We start from the raw sequence: 21,413 nt of genomic DNA, 5'->3' as shown, positions 1-21,413 counted from the left end.
GGATGCTCACAGAACGGGTTGATTTTAGTCACAAATTAGAGGAATATATGAAGGCTAAACTAATTGAACTGAATGGAAATGCACAGGAAACCAATAGTAATGGAAAGGAAACTGAGACTCAAATCAAAGGAGTGGACCAGAAAGAGGAAAAAAATGACCAAACAGAAAAGGATGAAGAAACAAGAATTCAAAAAAATGAGGAGAGGCTTAGGAACCTCCAGGACATCTTTAAACGCTCCAACATCCAAATTATAGGGGTACCAGAAGGGGAAGAGGAACACCCATGAGGGGAACACTTATCTGAACAAATAATAAAGGAGAATTTCCCCAATCTGGCAAAGGAAATAGACTTCCAGAGAGTCCAGCAAGCTCAGAGTCCCAAAGAAGTTTGACCCAAGAAGGAACACACCAAGGCACATCATCATTACATTAGCCAAGATTAAAATGAAAGAGAGAATTCTGGAAGCAGCAAGAGATAAGGGGACAGTCACCTACAAAGGAGTTCCCATCAGACTGTCAGCTGATTTCTCAAAAGAGACCTTACAGGCAAGAAGGGCTGGAAAGAAGTATTCCAAGTCATGAAATCCAAAGACCTACAACCAAGATTGCTCTATCCAGCAAAGTTTTCATTTAGAATAGGACAGATAAAGTGCTTCTCAGATTAAGATCAAATTCAAGGAGTTCATCATCACCAAGCCCTTACTATATGAAATGTTAAAGGGACTTACCCAAGAAAAAGAAGATAAAAAAGATGAACAGTGAAAGGACAGCAAACTCACAGTTATTAAGAACCACACCTAAAACAAAAGCAAACTAAGGATAGCTAGATCAGGAGCGAACCATAGAAATGAAGATCATGTGGAGGGTTAGCAACAGGGGAGTGGGAGAAGGAGAAGGGGGAAGAAGGTACAGAAAATAAGCAGCATAGAGAGTAGATAGAAAATAGATAGGGGGAGGGTAAGAATAGTAGGGGAAATATAGAATCTAAAGAACTTGAGACACATGTTCATGAACTAAAGAAGGGAGAATGGTGGGGGAGGGGTGTGCAGGGTGGAGGGGAACCGAGGAGGGGAAATAGAACAAATGTAATGGCATAATCAATTTTTAAAAAGTTAAAAAAAAAAAGAAAAAAAATGACAAACCAGTCTGCCACAAAAAGTAGATGTCCAAATGATTATGTCAAAATGACTCAAATGCAGAATGTAATATTAGCAGCAAAACAGGTAAGTAAACAACTTAAAGTAAAAGAGCTCAGAGTTATGTCAGATACCCTATATAGGAATATTTCTTTAATATTGGTTGAATAGTTAATATTGAATAAAAAGCAATATATCTTAGAGTCAGTCTCCTCTTAGACAACAAATATAGTTCTGACAGCATATCCAGACACCTGAAATTGAAAACTATAGCAACAGAAAGCTGAAAATTGTTAACTCAGCTGTCTCATTTAATAATAAAATTTTTATAATGCTTCTACAACATGTATTTAATTTATAAGCAGCACCAGATTTTTACTGGCTGTATTTTGGAAGTTTTCAACCAAAAAATATTCAATAGTCAACATTTCTACACTTAATTTTATAAATTAGTCTGTATTAAAGGGAAGTTTTAGCCATCTGCAGAGACAACCATCATCAAAAACACCACTCTGGAACAATTCAATAATGAACAAATGTAATATAGTTATCAATTACTTTTCTAACTGCTTCTTCCAGGTGAGAACCCTAAAGATTCTAGTATCTTACAAATACAGTTATTGTAACAATATGGAGATAAGACATCCTGTTACTGCCCCTATCTATTATAAAGTGTATTGGCAAAGGGGAGTTACAATATATAGGCAAATCCAAGTTTCTGCTCCCACAATGCAAAGATCTAACTTACTGTAATATAAAGTATCCTTTAATTCTCTTATTACTCAGGGAATTTAGTTACCTGTGTTTCCTAAATGTATAACCCCAAGCTACCTGAGGAACACAGGTATAGATTAATTACAATATATTAAAAGGTTGCTAAGAAGATCAAATGACTCTGTAAACTATATGGTGAAGTAAGACATTATTACATTATTATGAGCTCTGAATAACCAGCTGTGTTTCCATTCTTTAAAATTTAGACATGGTATAGGTTATTTTTAAGAAATATTTAATAGTCATTTACAAATTTAAGAAGGTTTTTCATATTGCTGTTTGGTTAGAGGTGTGGACAAATATAATTTGTACAAAAAGTCTCAGTTATAAAAAATGCATTTACCATAAGCAAATCTAGATCATTTCTATTTATGTCTAATCATTCAACCTGCAGAGAAATGATTCTTAGTCTAGCTAACAGAAATACTACTTTACAGACAAAAAGCTATCATTTAAATAGAGTAATAGTTTAGAAAATAAAATTACTAGGCCTATATAAAAGATCCATTTTAATAAAACTAAATTCCTTCAAAAAAACTTAGTGAACACAGTTTAAAAATGTATAATCAAATACCAAACTATGATTTCTGAGTTTGTCAGTATTGCTTCTTAAAAGTGACCAACATTTTACTCTGAAAGATGTCATTCTAATCAATAGCTGTTGATCCAGCATCTATAAGATCATTAACTTCAACCCTGAACCAAAGTAAAATATAAAAAGCTCACTGTCTACTAATCAATTTCAAAACATTACACTTTTGGTATCAAAACAGGGTCAGATAAAACAGTGACTAGAAGGTGGGGAGGGGAGTAGGGAGGAATGGGTGAAAAGAGGAAGAGGAACACAGTCAATGATATTGTGACAAATTTACATGGTGACAGTTACTAGAATTAGTAAGGGTGATCACACTGTAAGGTAAAAATGTCAAATCACTATACTGTAAACCTGCAACTAATATAACCAATACACAATTGTACACCAACTATACTTAAATAAAAAATAAAATCCCACAAAGCAAAGAAGAAAAAAGGTCAAAGAACAAGAATTCTTATATACATGAAAGGAAAGACCTGTAAAATAACTCCAACAAACAATAATTAGCTATTTAATTCTGTATGTGTTAAATCACCTTATCAAATCATTGATAGTATTCATGTTCTAATAATCATGCTAGTAGAAACCATCTCTAGCTGGACTATAAACAATAAAGATGAAAATAGAGTAAGTGCATTTCATAATTTTAAATGAAATGAAGTACTTTTATTACTGAAGAAAATCCTCTTTACTTTTATTTTTTAATATATTTTATGCTATTACAATTCTCCCATTTCTCTCCCTTCATGCCCCTTTGCCCTGTGCATGCCCTCCCACCCACATTCTCCCCTTTAGTTCATGTCCATGGGTCATACATACAAGTTCTTTGACTTCTACATTTCCTTTACTATTCTTAACTTCCCCCTGTCTATTTTGATTGCTACTTATTTTCTGTACCTTTTCCCCTTCTTTCCCCACCCACTCCCCTGCTGATAATCTGCCAACTTCTCCATTTCTGTTCCTGTTCTAGTTGGTTGCTTTTTTAGATTTGGTTCTTAATGACTGTGAGTTTGTTGTCATTTTAGTGATCATATTTCTTAACTTCTTTTTCTTAGATAAGTCCCTTTAATGTTTCATATAATAAAGGCTTGGTGATGATGAACTCCTTTAACTTGACCTTATCTGGGAAGCACTTTATCTGCCCTTCCATTCTGAATGATAGCTTTGCCGGATAGAGCAATCTTGGATGTAGGTCCTTGCCTTTCATGACTTGGAATACTTCTTTCCAGCCCCTTCTTACCTGCAAGGTTTCTTTTGAGAAATCAGTTTCTTTTGAGAGACAGTCTTATGGGCACTCCTTTTGAGGTAACTGTCTCCTTTTCTCTTGCTGCTTTGAAGATTCTCTCCTTCTCTTTAATCTTGGCTAATGTAACTATGATGTGCCTTGGTGTGCCTTGGTGTGTTCCTCCTTGGGTCCAACTTCTTTGGGACTCTGAGCTTCCTAGATTTCCTGGAAGTCTATTTCTTTTGCCGGATTGGGGAAGTTCTCCTTCATTATTTGTTCAAGTAAGTTTTCAGTTTCTTGCTCTTCCTTTTCTCCCTCTGGTACCCCTATGATTTGGATGTTGGAATGTTTAAAGATGTCCTGGAGGTTCCTAAACATCTCCTCATTTTTTTGAATTCCCGTTTCTGCATTCTGTTCTGGTTGAATGTTTCTTTCTTCCTTCTGGCCCAAACCATTGATTTGAGTTCTGGTTTCCTTCCCATCACTGCTGGTTCCCTGTACATTTTCCTTTATTTCACTTAGGGTAGCCTTCATATTTTCATCTAATTTGTGACTGTATTCAATCAGTTCTGTGAGCATCCTGATCACCAGTGTTTTGAACTGTGCATCTGATAGGTTGGCTATATCTTCATCGCTTAGTTCTATTTGTCCTGGAGCTCTGATTGGTTCTTTCATTTGGGCCATTGTTTTATTGCCTAGGTGTACCTGTTACATAGTAAGGATTGGAGCCTTAGGGGTTCACTGGGGCGGGGCAACCCATGTTGCTGTGTTGTGACACTGTCTGTGGGGGAGGGGTCCAAGAGGGAATGATGGCACTTGCTCTGCTCTCTGCCAGTTTTCAGTCACTCCCCCCACTTCTGGTGCTGATTCCCGGGTAGGTGGGCTTGTGTACATTCTGGGACACTGTTGGCCTCTCCAATGAACTCTCCTGTGAGGCTGGGAGTTTCTCCCACTGCTGCCTCAACCACCACAGGTGTGTTCAATCAGGGAGTCTGAGGCTTTATTTCCCCAGATTGATCTCTGGGTTGTGTGGTCTATCTTGCTCCCCAGTTGTTCCTCCTGGTTTATCTGCATGCAAGTGTGGGACCACCCAGTCTGAAATCTACCACCTTGCCAGTCCAAGAGCTGCCAAGCTGCCTGCCAGCAGAGCATCCTCTCCACCTGGCCACCCAACTACGCCCCTCCTACTGGTCTGGATGAACATTCCTTCTTTAACTCCCTGGTTGTCAGACTTCCACACAGCTCAATTTTTTGTCCCTAAACCTGTTGTCTTTCCCTTGATTGTGGGAAGATGCACAGTGTGTCCACCTACACCTCCATCTTGGCTGGAATTCGCAAGTGATCAAAATACTATTTACTTGTAAATGAAACAAAGATATTTCCCCCCTTTTTAATTTCAAGTGGATATTAAATGAGAAATTTTACTCACTAACCAAGAAAATAATGTATTTATCTCATGCAACTGATGTGATTCATTATATTTATTTTTGGAATAATATTTGTTATAGGGTGAATTTATATATACAGTTTTCTGTAACTATTCAGATAAGTCTAATATATACATATATGAAGTAATATCATCAATATTAATTAAACTGCATTAAAAAGCTGAAAAGGTTTTGAAATCTCTATTGCCCACAGAAACAAAACAAAATCTGTGCAAACAAAAAACCCCTGCATTTTCTACTACTCTCTAACCCACAGGAATAGGACAAGTTTAACTGCAGTTACATTTTTGGTTCCCTATCCAAACATTCATTTCCTCCCTACTCCTTGCTAAAAGAACAGTGATTTTCTTCAATATCCAGCAGCTACTTAGGAAAAAGTTCATCTTCTCTCCAGACTCAAGGTATAAATCTTAAAAAAAATTTAATGTTTCATCTTAAAATAACTTTAGGCTTACAAAAAAGTTATAAACAGAACAAAGAATACCTCTATACCCATTATCACCCAGCTACTCAAAATGTTAATATCTTGTATAACCATAATTATCAAAATCAAGAAATTATCACTGATGCAATACTACTAACTAATCTGTAGGCCTTATTCGAATTTTACCAGTTGTCCCTCTAAGATCATTTTTCTGGTCTAGCATCCAATTCAGAATCCTCCACTGTATTCAATGTTATGTTTCCTACAATCTGGGACAGTCTCTCTTTCTTTGTCTTTCACAGTCTTAACACTTCTGAAAAGTACTGGCCAGTTTTACTGATTGTCCTGCAACTTGAGTTTGTCTCATATTTCCCACGATACAATCTGGCTTGTGTATTTTTGGTAAAAACACAACAGAAGTAATGTGTTCTTCTTGGTAAATTTTATCAGGAGGTACAGGAGATTGACATATCCTATTACTAGCGATGTTAACTTTGAACATTTGATTGAGATGAAGTCCGCAAGGTTCCTCCAATGTGATATTACGATTTTCCCTTTACAATTATTAATTATCTTCTGGGAGATAAATTTTGAGTAATTTGCAAAATTTACAATTACTGTTTTTCATCATACTTATACTAGTTTTAATCTCAATAATGATTTTTGCCTTCAACAATTATTGCTGTCATTTTTGCCAAGTAGAGATTTTCTATTTCTGACATTGTTTCTACATTTAATTAATTGGATCTCTAAAAAAAGAACTTTCCATTTATTCCATGGGTAGAATAATTCATTATTATCATTATCTTATTGTTGTCCTTGATTTTGCCATTAGGCGGGTTTTTTAAGTTCCCTTCTAATTTTTGCAACATACCCCATTACCTTTTGAACACTTCTTTATTTTCTGACACAAGATGTTCCAGCTCATATTGTACTTTGCATACCCTCAAGTCCTAACGTGACCCAATTTTCAAAAAAACCTTGATTTCTTTTACTGGTGGATCCTATTATAGAAATCAAGATTGGGGCCTCTGGTGTGCTCATTACTGCTGAGAATCACTGTTTTTCTAGGTCCTCTCAGTGGATCAGGCCTAGACCATGTATGCCCTCTCACACACAAACACACAACTATATTTTTGTATGTATTCATCTATATATTTAAAACCATGAATTCATACTATTAACTACCATTCCTAGCCAGCTGTATAGGATTCATTCTAGCATTCTCCTTTTTCTTACTGTAACTTCTTTCTCCTGTGAAAAACAAGGCTCTCATTATCAATAAAGTGTTTACTTATTTGCTCAGTTCTACAATACATATAAAGCACAGTCAGAATCTTTATTAGTCTAAGCAAATCATGTTAATTTCCTTTGCCAGGCACTGTTTAGGAATGAGCACATAATAATCATCAGTGAGTCAAATGTAAGTCTGCTGGGGGTTGTTTCTGGCAAATTTTTAATTAGTAAAAAGCCACATATAAAGGTCCTGCAAGTGATAACTAGAATGATGATGGCCATCTTGACATTTTACATGTCAAGGATGAAGGCTTATGTCATGAGTGAAGGCTAACAGCACAAGCTAGAGCACTAAAAACGACAGAGGAGAGACAGAAATAACCTGAGTCTTGGTGATTTTTCAGTCACTATTAACCAGTCCTAGAATCTCCTGACTTTGGGCCTTTTATGTGAAAGAATGTTTTCCTTACTGTAAAAGTCACTTCTGGTTGTTTTTTCCCCCACAGGAAGAAATTATTCTAACTAATAAGATACATATCCTAAATGTACTACTCAGAAATAACTTAATTTCTTCCATAAGTAAAGAAACAACCCTCCGTGTGGAAACTAAACACAGCTCTACCACAAAACCAGAGAAATGGATTATTCTATGGGTAAGGATGTTTAAAAAAATAAACATCTTTAAGGTAGGAAACATATATATACTTTCCAAAATGCAAAATATTTAGGTATAAAGAAAAACTGCAGTTTTCATTTTCAGATTATAATGGAAAAAACAGCTAGGTGTGTTTGATAGGTTCTTGGTAACTCTACCTTTGGTTAGCCTTTGGAAGCTTTAGAAATATTAAGTAACTCAATAAATGATGTATGGCATACATACAATAAAGCAAATGCAGTATTAGTCATAATGACATTAATTTTTGTTATAACTAATAATATTCTACTACGAGCTCTGTTTCAGATTCCTGAATGTGGAAGCTCTAAAGAACCACAAGTAAAAATCTGCTCCTGACTAAAAAAATCAGATCTGATTGTGGGCTTAACAACCAAAGCAATTCAGAATTGCTGGTAATTTTAAACAAATTAAAGGGGTCTAAAATATTTAGTTCTATATCTTATATGAACTGAGAAATCATAGAATTATTCTGCCCTCCTTCTTGTAGTATCTTAAGTTCCAGGTGTTAATCATAGTTGAGAAAAGAATGCTGTTGACAGATCAAAATGATTTTATAGATCAGTTCCCATCTTAATAGATACTTCAAGGAAAAAGGTCAAAATTATATTAAAATGAAATATTAAATATATGAAAATATGAAGTAAGGCCACTCAAAACTAAGTTATCCTTTTTACTTTAAAAGTTTGAAAGTCTATTTCCTTTGCCAGATTGGGGAAATTCTCCTTTATTATTTGTTCAAATAAGTTTTCTGCTGGTGGCTGTTCCTTTCCCCCTTCTGGTACCCCTATAATTCGGATGTTGGAGCATTTAAAGATGTCCTGGAGGTTCCTAAGACTCTCCTCATTTTTTTGAATTCTTGCTTCTTCACTCTTTTCTGTTTGGCCATTATTTGCTTTCTTCTGGTCCACTCCCTTGATTTGAGTCCCAGTTTCCTTTTCATCGCTATTCGTTTCCTGTGCATTTCCCTTCATTTCAATTAGTTTTGCCTTCATGTTTGTCTAATTTGTGGCTATAATCAACCAGTTCTGTGAGGATCCTGATCACCAGTGTTTTAAACTGTGCATCATCACCAAGCCCTTATTATATGAAATGTTAAAGGGACTTATCTAAGAAAAAGAAGTTAAAAAAACATGAACAGTGAAAGGACAGCAAAGTCACAGTTATTAACAACCACACCTAAAACAAAAGCAAACTAAAAGGACAGCTAGATCAGGAGTGGAAACATAGAAATGAAGATCACATGGAGGGTTAGCAATAGGGGAGTGGGAGGAGGAGAAGGGGAGAGAAGGTACAGAAAATAAGTAGCATAGACAGTAGGTAGAAAATTGATGGGGGGGCAAGAATAGTATGGGAAATATAGAATCTAAAGAACTTGAGACACATGGTCATAAACTAAAGGGGGGTTAATGGTGAGGGAGGGGTGTGCAGGGTGGAGGAGAATGAAGGGGGGAAATAGAACAAATGTAATGGCATAATCAATAAAAAAATTAAAAAAAAATTAAAGTTTGAAAAACTTGCTGTCAACTAGTCACACTAAGAAAAGCTAATTTCCCTATAAATAAGACAATATGGTCAAACAGGACAGCAGTTATAAATTCTTTTTATAAATAAGACATGAGAGTCATATATTGATACTTACAAAATACGTTCCTTTTTCAGTTTGATTACTTTCATTTGTAAACCTGTAAAGTGAAAAAGAAAAAAAAATGGTGTCTTATTTACACATTTTAACAACTCTAAAGCAGTTAATCTAAGTCTCTTCATGAGTTTAATGCTACTACTATTAAGTCACTTGAGATTGGCCTCTGAATAATGAGCCAGGTTCCATTAGTTTGAAGAAAGTTCTTTCCCTTACTGATATACCCTGAGGTCAAGAGTATATCTGTAACATTATTGTTTTTACTCTACTATATGGCAGCCAGCAAGAGTGAAATTTTCTCAACCTAAAGTGAGTTGCTTCCTTTCTAATCACAACAGCAAGCATATAATTAGAAGATAGTATAAATGAAGGTCTATGTTCTGACATAGCCTATGTATTTGCTAACAGCAATAGTGCTTATGTAGGCTCAAGTCTTCTGGGATTAAAATAGATTGTGGCAGGAAGTCCTGGACTAGACGCAAAATTATTTATGAAAAGTACTTAACAAAGGGCACTGTTTTTATCTTTGGATATGTTGTATGTATTTTTAATTTTAATCGAGTCTGACACAAAACATAAGAGAAGACCACTGCCTATGGAACTTGGGTAGTTACTGTGAGGAGAGCAGGCAGATGGCATTGAAATAGCAAGGAAGATACAGACAAAATAAAATAACATTTCAAATCTTCAGAAATAATAATTAAAAGGAGAAAAACAGCCACTGAACAAAATAAAACTATATCCAACACCATTGCAACCAACCCAAACAAAAAGAAATTACTTAACAAAATTTTAATACCCAATGCTGACAAAAGTGATGTAAAACTACATTCCCGTATTTTGCTAGATATTATAAATTGAAACGATTCTTCTGCAAGCAATTTAGCAATATATAACAGGACTCTGTTTTTTTAATCAATATCTCACATCTTAGATTCTAATCTAAGAATATAATTCAAACTATAGAGAAACTCAGTCACAAAGAATAGTAAACAATTTATGGCAATATAAAATGTGTAACTGTAACATGCTTAAGTAAAATATGATATAACCACTTGATAAAATATATACAGCTATAAAACCATTAAATAAAAAAAAAATTAGGGCTTCCAGCCAAGATGGAAGCATGGGTAGACACACTATGCCTCCTCATACAACCAAAAGAATAACAGCAAATTTAAAAACAAAAAACCCAGAACTGACAAAATCAAGCTGTGTGGAAGTCTGACAACCAGGGAGTTAAAGAAGTTAAACATTCATCCAGACTGGTAGGAGGGATGGAGTCGGGCAGCCAGGCAGAGAGGACTTGCAGCAAGGCAGCAGCTGGTACACTGGTTAGGCAGTGGATTTCAGACTGGGTGGTCCCACACTTGCATGCAGATAAACAGAGGAACTACTGGGGAGCGAGATACGCCACACAACCCAGAGATCAAGCATGAGAAATAAAGCTGCAAACCTCTGATTAAACACACCTGTGGGGGTTGAGGCAGCAGAAGGAGAAACTCCCAGCCTCACAGAAGAGTTTATTGGAGAGGCCAACAGGGTCCTAGAATGTACACAAGCCCACCTACCCGGGAATCAGCACCAGAAGGGTCCAATTTGATTTAGGTTAGTGGGGGGAGTGACTGAAAACTGGCAGAGAGCAGAGCAAGTGCCATCATTCCCTCTTGGACCCCTCCCCCACAGACAGTGTCACAACACAGCAACATGGGTTGCCCCGCCCCAGTGAACCCCTAAGGCTCCAATCCTTACTATGTAACAGGTACACCTAGGCAATAAAACAATGGCCCAAATGAAAGAACCAATCAGAGCTCCAGGACAAATAGAACTAAGCGATGAAGATATAGCCAACCTATCAGATGCACAGTTCAAAACACTGGTGATCAGGATGCTCACAGAACTGATTGAATACAGTCACAAATTAGATGAAAATATGAAGGCTACCCTAAGTGAAATAAAGGAAAATGTACAGGGAACCAGCAGTGATGGGAAGGAAACCAGAACTCAAATCAATGGTTTGGGCCAGAAGGAAGAAAGAAACATTCAACCAGAACAGAATGCAGAAACGGGAATTCAAAAAAATGAGGAGATGTTTAGGAACCTCCAGGACATCTTTAAACATTCCAACATCCAAATCATAGGGGTACCAGAGGGAGAAAAGGAAGAGCAAGAAACTGAAAACTTACTTGAACAAATAATGAAGGAGAACTTCCCCAATCCGGCAAAAGAAATAGACTTCCAGGAAGTCCAGGAAGCTCAGAGTCCCAAAGAAGTTGGACCCAAGGAGGAACACACCAAGGCACACCAAGGCACATCATAGTTACATTAGCCAAGATTAAAGAGAAGGAGAGAATCTTCAAAGCAGCAAGAGAAAAGGAGACAGTTACCTCAAAAGGAGTGCCCATAAGACTGTCTCTCAAAAGAAACTGATTTCTCAAAAGAAACCTTGCAGGTAAGAAGGGGCTGGAAAGAAGTATTCCAAGTCATGAAAGGCAAGGACCTACATCCAAGATTGCTCTATCCAGCAAAGCTATCATTCAGAATGGAAGGGCAGATAAAGTGCTTCCCAGATAAGGTCAAGTTAAAGGAGTTCATCATCACCAAGCCCTTATTATATGAAATGTTAAAGGGATTTACAAACTAAGCAAACAACTAGAATCAGAGAAATGGAGATCACAGAGAGTGTTATCAGCAGGGGAGTGGGTGTGGAGAGAAGGGGAAAAGGTACAGAGAAGAAGTAGCATAAATAGTAGGTAGAAGATAGACAGGGGGAGGTAAAGAATAGTATAGGAAACGTAGAAAAGCCAAAGAACTTATATGTATCACCCATGGACATGAACTAAAGGGGGGGCCTGGGTAGGAGGGGGTGCACAGGGCAAAGGGCAATAAGGGGGGAGGATGGGACAACTGTAATAGCCTAATCATTAAACCATATTTAAAAGAATTAAGTCTATTTAGTAACACAACTATTTGTTTTCTCTATGCTATTTTCTGCAATGTGATTATCATAGAAGGGGGAAGCTTCTGTGTACTTTCTCTGGTACCCAGACCAATTTTTTTACTATTCCACAATTTGTCCAGTTGTGGTGAAACATAGCTTGGCAGCAGATCCCTGCCCCTGGGCAAAATGGTGAAAGGAAGAATATGCAATATGCACATGCAAGGTTAATGAGACAATTGTATGGGAGGAAAGCCTTCCTACCCCCTTCTGGTTCCTGATTGGTGAAGGCAGGCACATGTGCCACAGAGGTCAGAACAGCAGCAGGGGGAGGTACTATATGGAAGAAACCTATTAGTCTAGCCTGGTGAAAAGAAGAGAGTAGTTGGGGGCCAGACCCTTCCAAGCACACAGAAGTTTGGGCTAAGAAAAGCACCTGCTCTGGCCCACAAAGGAAACTAATATAAACTCGGGGGAAGGAAGGGATGGGCTCTGGCCCTCTTGCCTACCTTGAGAACCTACTGGCTGGTGCATCTGAGGGACCTTCTAAGGCCCTTGAAGCCATATGACCAGTCGTGGTGCTGGCCCCACAAATGGGCTCCAAGGAGGGAGCCTGAAGCTGGAGAGCAACTGGGAACAAGGAAGCCACAGCAGCCACTTGTGGTCCCCAGAGGACGGTATTTTAAATGAGAAGAAACTCTGGATGCTGCCGTTGGTTTTGGTCTGGCTAAGAGTGGCTGGGTTTTCCTTTGGGTTTCCAGAGGGCATGAGCTTCTGAGACAAGAGTCTGCCAGTCTCCCAGATTGTGCAGCCATTGAATGAAGACCTCTTTCCTTTCTCACTAACTTCTGGTATTTGCCTATTGGTGACAGTGGGCAGCCAACACCCCGCTTTGGTTCTGTAACTGGATATTTTATTTACCGTTTAAAAATAATGCTTAGAAAGTTAAAAAATTCTGTATCTACCCAAGTATTTCTTTTATTTGGGGCAGTTAGTCCCCACTAGGATTAACTAAATAGTTGTTGGTAGACTGATATCTAAAAAAAATAAAGAAGTATTATTTGTCTTACAGATTCTAACAAGTTATGCACTTAGAAAAGTTTTTCATATAATATATAGAGAAACATTAATAAATTTGTCATGTCTAAAACAAGATTTTTCATTATCTGTTTAATTTAGGGCAATTTCTGAGCAACATAATTTAAGACAAATAAGAGTTTTAAAAACAAACCTATATATTTTTCTACCATTTCCCCTTCTGAAGTGCTGACTAGGCATGAAGCTACAGGTCACATAGATACTGATAAGGAAGTCACCCCTTCTTATTGCCCCGAGTGATAATGATTTAATGTCAGGAAATACAGATATTATGAAAAAAATGACAGCCCTGGAGAATTTTTTTGCATTACATTTTTGCTCTATATCTCAAATCTCACCTCTATGAAATATCCACCTGCTATGATACATTTTACCCTAATTTCTACAGCCTATAATTCGAATGAATAGTGAGAAAAACTTATGAGTAAACCAATAAGCAAATGTTCATAGCAACTTTATTTGTAATAGTCAAACACCAGAAACAACCCAAATAATCCTCGAATGTGTGAGTTGTTTAAAACAAACAAACCAACCAAAAAACTGTGGTGCATCCTTGTACAATTCAGATATAAAAAGGAATGAAGTATTGATATACGCAACTACTTGGATTACAAAAAATTATGCTGAGTTTAAAAAAAAGCCCATCTCAAAGGCTATATCCTATGTTATTCCACTTATATGATACTCTTGATATGACAAAATGATAGACATGGAGACAGATTACAGTGGCAGGAAGATGGCTGGGGACTTAAAAGGGTGGCATGAGGGACCCTTGGCAGTAGTCACAGGAATCTACACATGTGATTAAATTGCACTGAACTAAGTACACATACGTAAGTCCATGTAAAACTGGAATCTGAATAAGGTCAGCAGATGTATCAATGTCAATTCATTGGTTGTGATACTATACTATAGTTATATAAGATGCTAACAATGGAGAAAGTGGGGAAAGGGTATAAGATATCTCTTCGTATTGTTTCTTACAATTACATGTAAATCTATAACAACCTAAGAAATTATGAAAAATAACTGCCCTAATAAAGTTGGAAAACTGTTTAAATATAAAACATTATAAAGGAAAAACAATCTTAAGAATGTTAAAAATAAAAACTTGTGTGGTTTTTTTGATATTTTTATTTAAATAAATTTTTTTCCATCTGTCAAGTTTCTAACTTGAGAAGCTTCCTTCTTTTCCGGGTAATGATGGAAAACTCTTTGAGACCTTCAAAGTAGTTAGTGGAACAACAAATCATTCTTGAAGAATTAAGTAAAGGACCTGTGACCCTACTAGGCCAAAGACTACAGTCAGCAGTTTTTTACTCTCTTCTTTCCTTCTCAAGTTGTGTGCAAATGTACTTTTTGATAGATTTTCTTGTTTTAAAATTTTGGCTGACTACTAAAACTCTGGTCTGCCTTTAGAAGTGAAAAGTACACTCAAAGATAAAATAGGTTTTTGCCATGAACCACTTAAAAAAAAGAAACAATAAGATAGAAAATCCATATAAACTTCAAAAGAAAATTCTTGGGAAATATAGAAAGACTACTCTTTTATCTCATAAGCATTCAACACCTGTAAAGCATCTGTTCTGTCATGCAGATCAGCCGTGAAACAGGTTTGAGTGTGTGTGTGCGTGTGTTTAAATTTTAGCATCTGCTATTCATCAAGTCAATTAGGCATCTACAATTAGAACCCCTATAAAATGTGCTTTAATCCTGCTCCACACCCATCGGAAGGAATGAGGCTATACAACAATGCTGCTCCTGTATGAACAGGTAGTCTGTTCAACAAAGTATTTGGGATTGTAACACTGGCAACCTGAGACACCTATTGAGGAAAGAGAGCTCAAAAGGCCAAGCACTGTATTACAATTAACCCTATACCTACTTGTATGTGAATTTAGGAGGAAATGAAAATTAAGGGCATATAATAACACAGGAAACAAATTTAAGAAATCAGAAACGAAGAAAGTATTCTAAATAAAAATCATTGCTGTTTTTACTTACTATAGTTCTCTATCCAAAATAGACCATATATAATGTATGTACTGTCATTTTAAACTATTTATGGTTTTGAATTATAAATTATAAGCCTAATAACACCTTTCTTGATAAATAGTGGCTTTACATATAGCCCTGTTATCCAAAAGTCTTCTTGGAATTTTTGAGGAAGCAACTGAGAAAATAGAAGGAGGAATTTATCCTGTCATATTAGAACCTCCTTACTTTCCCATTTCTTCAAATGGGTTCTAATTCTGTCCTCCCAAATCTGCCTGGTTTTCTATGTAACTGATAACTACATTTACCAGACGCAGAAAATATTATTAGACGAGACGTCGATGGCTGAACCTGTTGTGGACAAGAAACTGTTTATGAAAATGGTAGTATTGTGAAAAAATATTCTAAATTCCATTTAGTTACCTATACTTTTAAATAATAAACCTAATACTGAAAGAGACTTAGATAGGCAAAAAAAAAAACTGTACCCAAGTGAACATTTTACTAAAACTTTTAAAATTTAAAGAATTCTAAAATTTCTATTAGATTCTACAGTATTATAATTGTTGATTTAATTCTTGTTAATTCTGAATTCAAAGTATAAAGATCATGTGCTATCAACAACTATTTGTGTTTAACCCTGACACTGCATTTGTCACAAAAAGAACTTAAGACATTAGAATGAACAGTCATGAAATATTATCCTAATGATAAAAGATAAACATGCTCAGTCACAAATATCTCTAAAATTTTCTCACAAAAATGGTCTGGTTAGCATATTGCTATTCTTCAACAGAAGCTGAAAGACTGTTATTTCCTAGTTTTAAAAGAAATACATGCAGCTTATTATATTATTATGATCAGTATACATACTGTCTTACAGGTTTTTGCTATCAGTTTATTATGTTTTATTCAAATGAGAAAAAAAGAAAGCTAGACATACATATGGAAGGATATTCAGGTGGATCTAAGTTCCTATGGATAGACTTTCTTGGATACAAAGTAAAAATTGAATATCTCAACTACTGCCATTCATAATTCTCTCTTTCTCTCTGACATTAAGGTTTAAAAGTAATGAGTCGATTTTGATTCCTCTATATAATTCAAAACCAGCAAAGTCCAAACAAGTCCATGTTTGATGTCTTTCAGAAAGCCTTTTATACTGGTTTCTCCAAATGGGTCCCCATCTTAAAAAAAATATTAAGTACCCTTCAGGCATGTCTTTCATGTTATCACATAGTTGAAGGATCTAATTTTATATGGAACTATGTGAAACACACTGACAAAGAACTCTTAAAAAATCCTGCACTCAGCAAATTTGCCTAGCCCCACCCAAAGTGTTTTTAATTTACAAAATAATGCTTATTCAATATCTTTTAAAATCCATATGTGATTTAAAATTGAAAAGAGTAACATGCTCAATATATAATGTACCAGAGAATCTTCTCTCATCAACTGAAACCATATACCCAACACCTACCATTCATAAAACACATGGATATTAACCAAATATACCGACAACTGCTGTGTTCCTCCCTTAAAGCTTTCCAGTGAAGATTATCTCAGCCAGGAGTGTGGGGACTATCAGAGCTAAAGCACAATTTTTAAACATCATAGTCTACGTAACCTTTGTGAGTTTTACATATTCTATAATCTAATGAATACAGCATATTGCTCTTATCAAACAGTATATTATTTTTCTTGATGCTTCCTCATCACAAAATAGGTCTCCTGAAGAACCCGCAAACACCAAGAAACATGAAGAAATCTGCCAAATACGTTATCTTTGTTTAAGAGCTTAAAAGTAAAACTGGGTCAGTTTAAGTAGGTATGTATAAAAATTCTAAAAGGGCAATGATGTGCAACATAAAACAAGCATGATTTAGTAAAATAATAGAAAAAATGAGTCAAGTATAAAACATTATGTGCACTGATCACAATACAATAAGCTACATTGTATATCTTTTAAACCTAAGAAAGAACAAATATTTTGTAGAATGATGATTTATTTTTTCCTTCTTAAGTTTCTATACTATATTCTAAAAATAAAAAACAAAGTAAATAGTAATAATCTTTCAGTTTTAGATATATAATTTTGATATTTTCATACGTTATGAACTTGAAAAACTGACATTCAAGAAAACATTCCAAGGCCCTGGCTGGTGTAGCTCAGTGGATTGAGCACGGGCCTGCGAACCAGACAATGGTGGTTCGAATCCCAGTCAGGGCACAGACCGGAGTTGCAGGCCGGTTCCCTGCAGGCCAGTTCCCAGCAGGGGACGCACAAAAGGCAACCATACATTGATGTTTCTCTCCCTCTCTCCTTCCCTTCCCCTCTAAAGATAAATAAATAAAAATTAAAAAAAAAAAAAAAAAAAAGAAAACATTCCACTGGTTGAGCTAGAAGTTATTAATTCATTCAGATCCCATTTACTGTTTTTTTGTTTTGTTTTGTTTTGTTTTGTTTTGTTTTGTTTTGTTTTGTTTTGTATGTGCCAAGCACTTCTACCTATGGGGATGTAAAGATGAGGAAGATAGGGATTCTGAATAATACAAATTTAATGATCATCTTAAAACCAGTTATAAACAACAGAAGAAATTTTATGAAAGATAAAGAATTGAATTTTATGCTTGAGGATGGCAGAACACTAATTCTCCTCTATCAAATGTTTAAAAAACCTCAAGTTTATCTGGCCCTATTTAAATTATTTTAAAATATGGCATATGCTTCACTTCCAGGTCATGAAGAATAAGCTTACATATATCATGTAGCTCCTATAGTAGCCGCTTTAACTTGAAGCTATTGGTAAGCCTACATGCTGGGGTCACAGTACTCTAAACCAAAAGGAAAATATTGGTGCGCTTCGACAGAAGTTGTGAGACATTGTCTATTCCTTCCCAGTTTTAAAAACGTACATGTAGCTTGATGATATTGCTGTGATCAATGTTACCAAGACACACTATCTTGTAACTGGTTTATTTTTGCTGTCATTTCACTATATAATTTTATTGTATAAGTATTTTCCTAAAGAAATCTTTTCCTAAATAAATTCCTCCCCAAAACAAAATTTATTTATTAAAAAATTCGGCATTTATTCTTACATGTTTAAACTTCAGTCACCTTCAAAGTGCTCTCCATTTGATGCAATACACCTATCAAGACATTTTTCCCATTGCTCAAAACAGCTTAAATCATTGATTTAAGCAGTTTAAATCTTTGATTTTGATGCCTTTTAGTGTTTCTGCTGTTTTTTTGTTTAACCTCTTCCACAGGAGGAAAATGTTTCCCTTTGAGAATTTTTTTTCACCCAGAGAAACAAAAAAGTCACCTGGGGTGAGATAAGGAGGGTGAGACATGGGGGTCATGACGTTTTTTTGGTCAAACTGCTGAACATTCAGTGTAGTGTAGGCAGGTGTGCTCATAAATTACCATCATGAAATGGGCAAACGCATTGAAGCAGTCTTCAAAAAAAATTCTCTGAATCTGAACGTAGCCTCTCACAACAACCCAGCTGGTACACTATACAGATGGGTTCCCAGAACACTCGCCAGGTGATGGAAGCCTATACTACAAAGGGCCCACCCTCCAGTTTTTTGGGGGTCTCCCCTGGTAATGCCCACAAAACCTACTGTGTCTTCACTATTGTCTCCTTAGCAACTGCTACCATTCCTGGCATATGATTCAATAACTACTCACTGAATGACTAATTAGTGTTAAAACTCAAAATCCTTCTTCAATGTTGAAAACTAGATTTTCTGAGAGAAAACAGTATAGTCAAGTGAAGAGCAGAATTAATGTAAAATATTTATATTTGCCTCTGGGCATATGACCAAAAGAATATCACTTTAAAATTAGATCTTTACCACTAATGACAAATTTAAAACTACACCAAAAAACTCAATAGATTTGTTAATCAAATACAACACGGAGATGTCTTTTAGGTACATTTTAAACAAAGCCACTAAAAAGACATTTTAGATGAGTAGGGAAATTTGAACACTATCGTCTAGTAGATATTAGATGATATTAGAAAATTTGTTTTGTTAGTGTGATTATGGCATTTTTTGTTGTTTGTTAAGAGAGCACTGGACTACACTTAAGTATTTCTAGATGAAATTATATTAGAGACTTCAAAATAACTGAGCAGAAGAGGCACAGAAGTACACAGAATATAGGTAAAAACACAACTGGCCATGTACTGACAACTGTTGAAGCTGAGTGATAGGAATGTAGTTCATTATACTATTTCCTTTAGTTTTATAAATGTGTAATATTTCATAAATAAAAAATCTTAAACTTTAAATTAGAAAAGAACATAGGTGAACACATATAAAAAATATTAAAACTGGTTACCTGTATGTGTGGGTGGGAGAGGAATAACTTTTCACCACTTCCTTTGTGTTTTAACATTTTTAGAAAAAAAGCTTAAGTCTGATACATTTACACAATGGAATACTACTTGGCCATAAAAAAGAAGGAAATCTTACCCTCTGCAACACCATAAATGGACCTGGACAGCATTATGCTAAGTAAAATACGCCAGTCAGAAAAAAACAAGTACCATATGATTTCACCCATGTGAAACCTAATGAACAAAGAAACAAAATAGAAACGAACTCATAGATAGAGAACAGACTGACAGTAGTCAGAAGTTAGGGGAATTTCGGGACTGGGTGAAAAGGTAAAGGGGTTAAGCAAAAACAACAATAACAACAACAAACTCATAGATACAGACAACAGTATGGTGATTACCAGAGGGAAGAGGGTGGGAGCAGGTAGCAGAGGGTATAAGGGCAATAAATGGTGATGGAAGGAGACTTGACTTTGGGTGGTGAACACAGAGTAAACAGATGATGTGTTGTAGAACTGTACACCTGAAACCTATGTAATTTTATTAATCAATGTCACCCCAAATGAAGTCAATAAAAAATAAATAAATTTAAAAATTAAAAAAGAGACAAAACAATAACTTCACTGATATATGAATTAATGCTACTGGACTCTAATTTCATCAGCAATCGTGTATATTGAAAGAGGTTTTTAATAGAAACATGGATCAGAAAAATCTATCAAAGAATGAGCACAATAGAGCAGTAAAGGATGTGGGTGCTGCAGTAAAGGTAGTTAAACTCCAACCTTTCATTTAAAAAAGGTAAGAGTTTCTAATGTCTTCCTCATCCAGGGCTTCATAAACAACAAATAACAAATGAAAACTTTCAGCAAAGTTGCAAGATACAAAGTCAACATGTAAAAATCAGTGGTGCTCCTATAGACTCACAATGAACAATCTGAAAAGGAAATTAAGAAAACAATTCTATTTTTAATAGCATCCAAAAGAATGAAATACTTAGGAATAACCTTTAATCAGAGAGATGAAAGACTTATACAATAAAAACTGCAAATGTTGCTGAGACAAATTAAAACGATAAACAAATGGAAAGACATCTCCTGTTTACAGACTGGAAGCCTTACTATTAAGATGTCAATACTACTCAAAGCGATCTACAAATTCAATGCTATTGCTATCAAAATCCCAATGTTTCCTTACAGAAATAGAAAAATGTACCCTAAAAATTATATGGAGTCTCAAAGGACACTGAATGACCAAAACAGTTTTCAAAAAGAACAAAGTTGAAGGTCACATACTTTATGATTTCAAAACTTAGTAAAAAGCTATAGTAATCAAAATTGCGGTGCTGGCATACAGACAGACATAAAGATCAATGGAACAGAATAGAGCCCAGAAATAAACTCTTATATACATGATCAAATGGTTTGACAAGGGTGCCAGAACCATTCAATAGGGAAAGAAGTCTTGTTTTTAATTTAAACTTTATTTTAATAATTGACTCTACTGCAGATGTCCCCATTACTCTTGGCCACCTCCGCCTAGCCCCTGCCTGCCATTCCCTCTGGCTATCATTGCACTGTTGTCTGTGTCTATGTGTTACATATAAATGTATGGGCTAATTCCTTTACCTTCTTTCATCTAGTTCCCTCTTCCCCCTCCTCTCTGACAGCTGTCAGTCTGTTCCATGTGTTTATGACTGTTTCTATTTTGCTCGTCAGTTTATTTTGTTCAACAGCTCCATATATAAGTGAAATCATATGGTATTTGTCTTTCTCTCACTGGCTTATTTCACTTTGCATAATAATCTCCAGATACATTCATATTTTTGCAAAAGGTAAGATATAAAAGGTGGTCTTTTGAATAAATGGTGTTGGGAT

General features: G+C 35.7%; 1 protein-coding gene across 11 annotated transcripts in view; it reads right to left on the bottom strand.

Annotated features, from left to right (window-relative positions):
• Positions 1-21,413, bottom strand: part of RBBP8 (RB binding protein 8, endonuclease) — a 112,381-nt gene that overhangs the window by 66,095 nt on the left and 24,873 nt on the right. For all 11 annotated transcript variants that reach the window (XM_053664294.1, XM_037134100.2, XM_037134099.2 and 8 more), the window contains one exon: positions 9,154-9,196. In XM_053664294.1, the coding sequence (XP_053520269.1) occupies positions 9,154-9,196 (43 nt within the window). The remainder of the gene's footprint in view (positions 1-9,153; positions 9,197-21,413) is intronic.

This window comes from Artibeus jamaicensis, unplaced genomic scaffold (assembly GCF_021234435.1).
Source record: "Artibeus jamaicensis isolate MK-2021 breed Jamaican fruit bat unplaced genomic scaffold, CSHL_Jam_final contig_354, whole genome shotgun sequence".
Lineage (NCBI taxonomy): Eukaryota > Metazoa > Chordata > Mammalia > Chiroptera > Phyllostomidae > Artibeus > Artibeus jamaicensis.
This window is presented reverse-complemented; position numbering and strand designations above follow the sequence as displayed.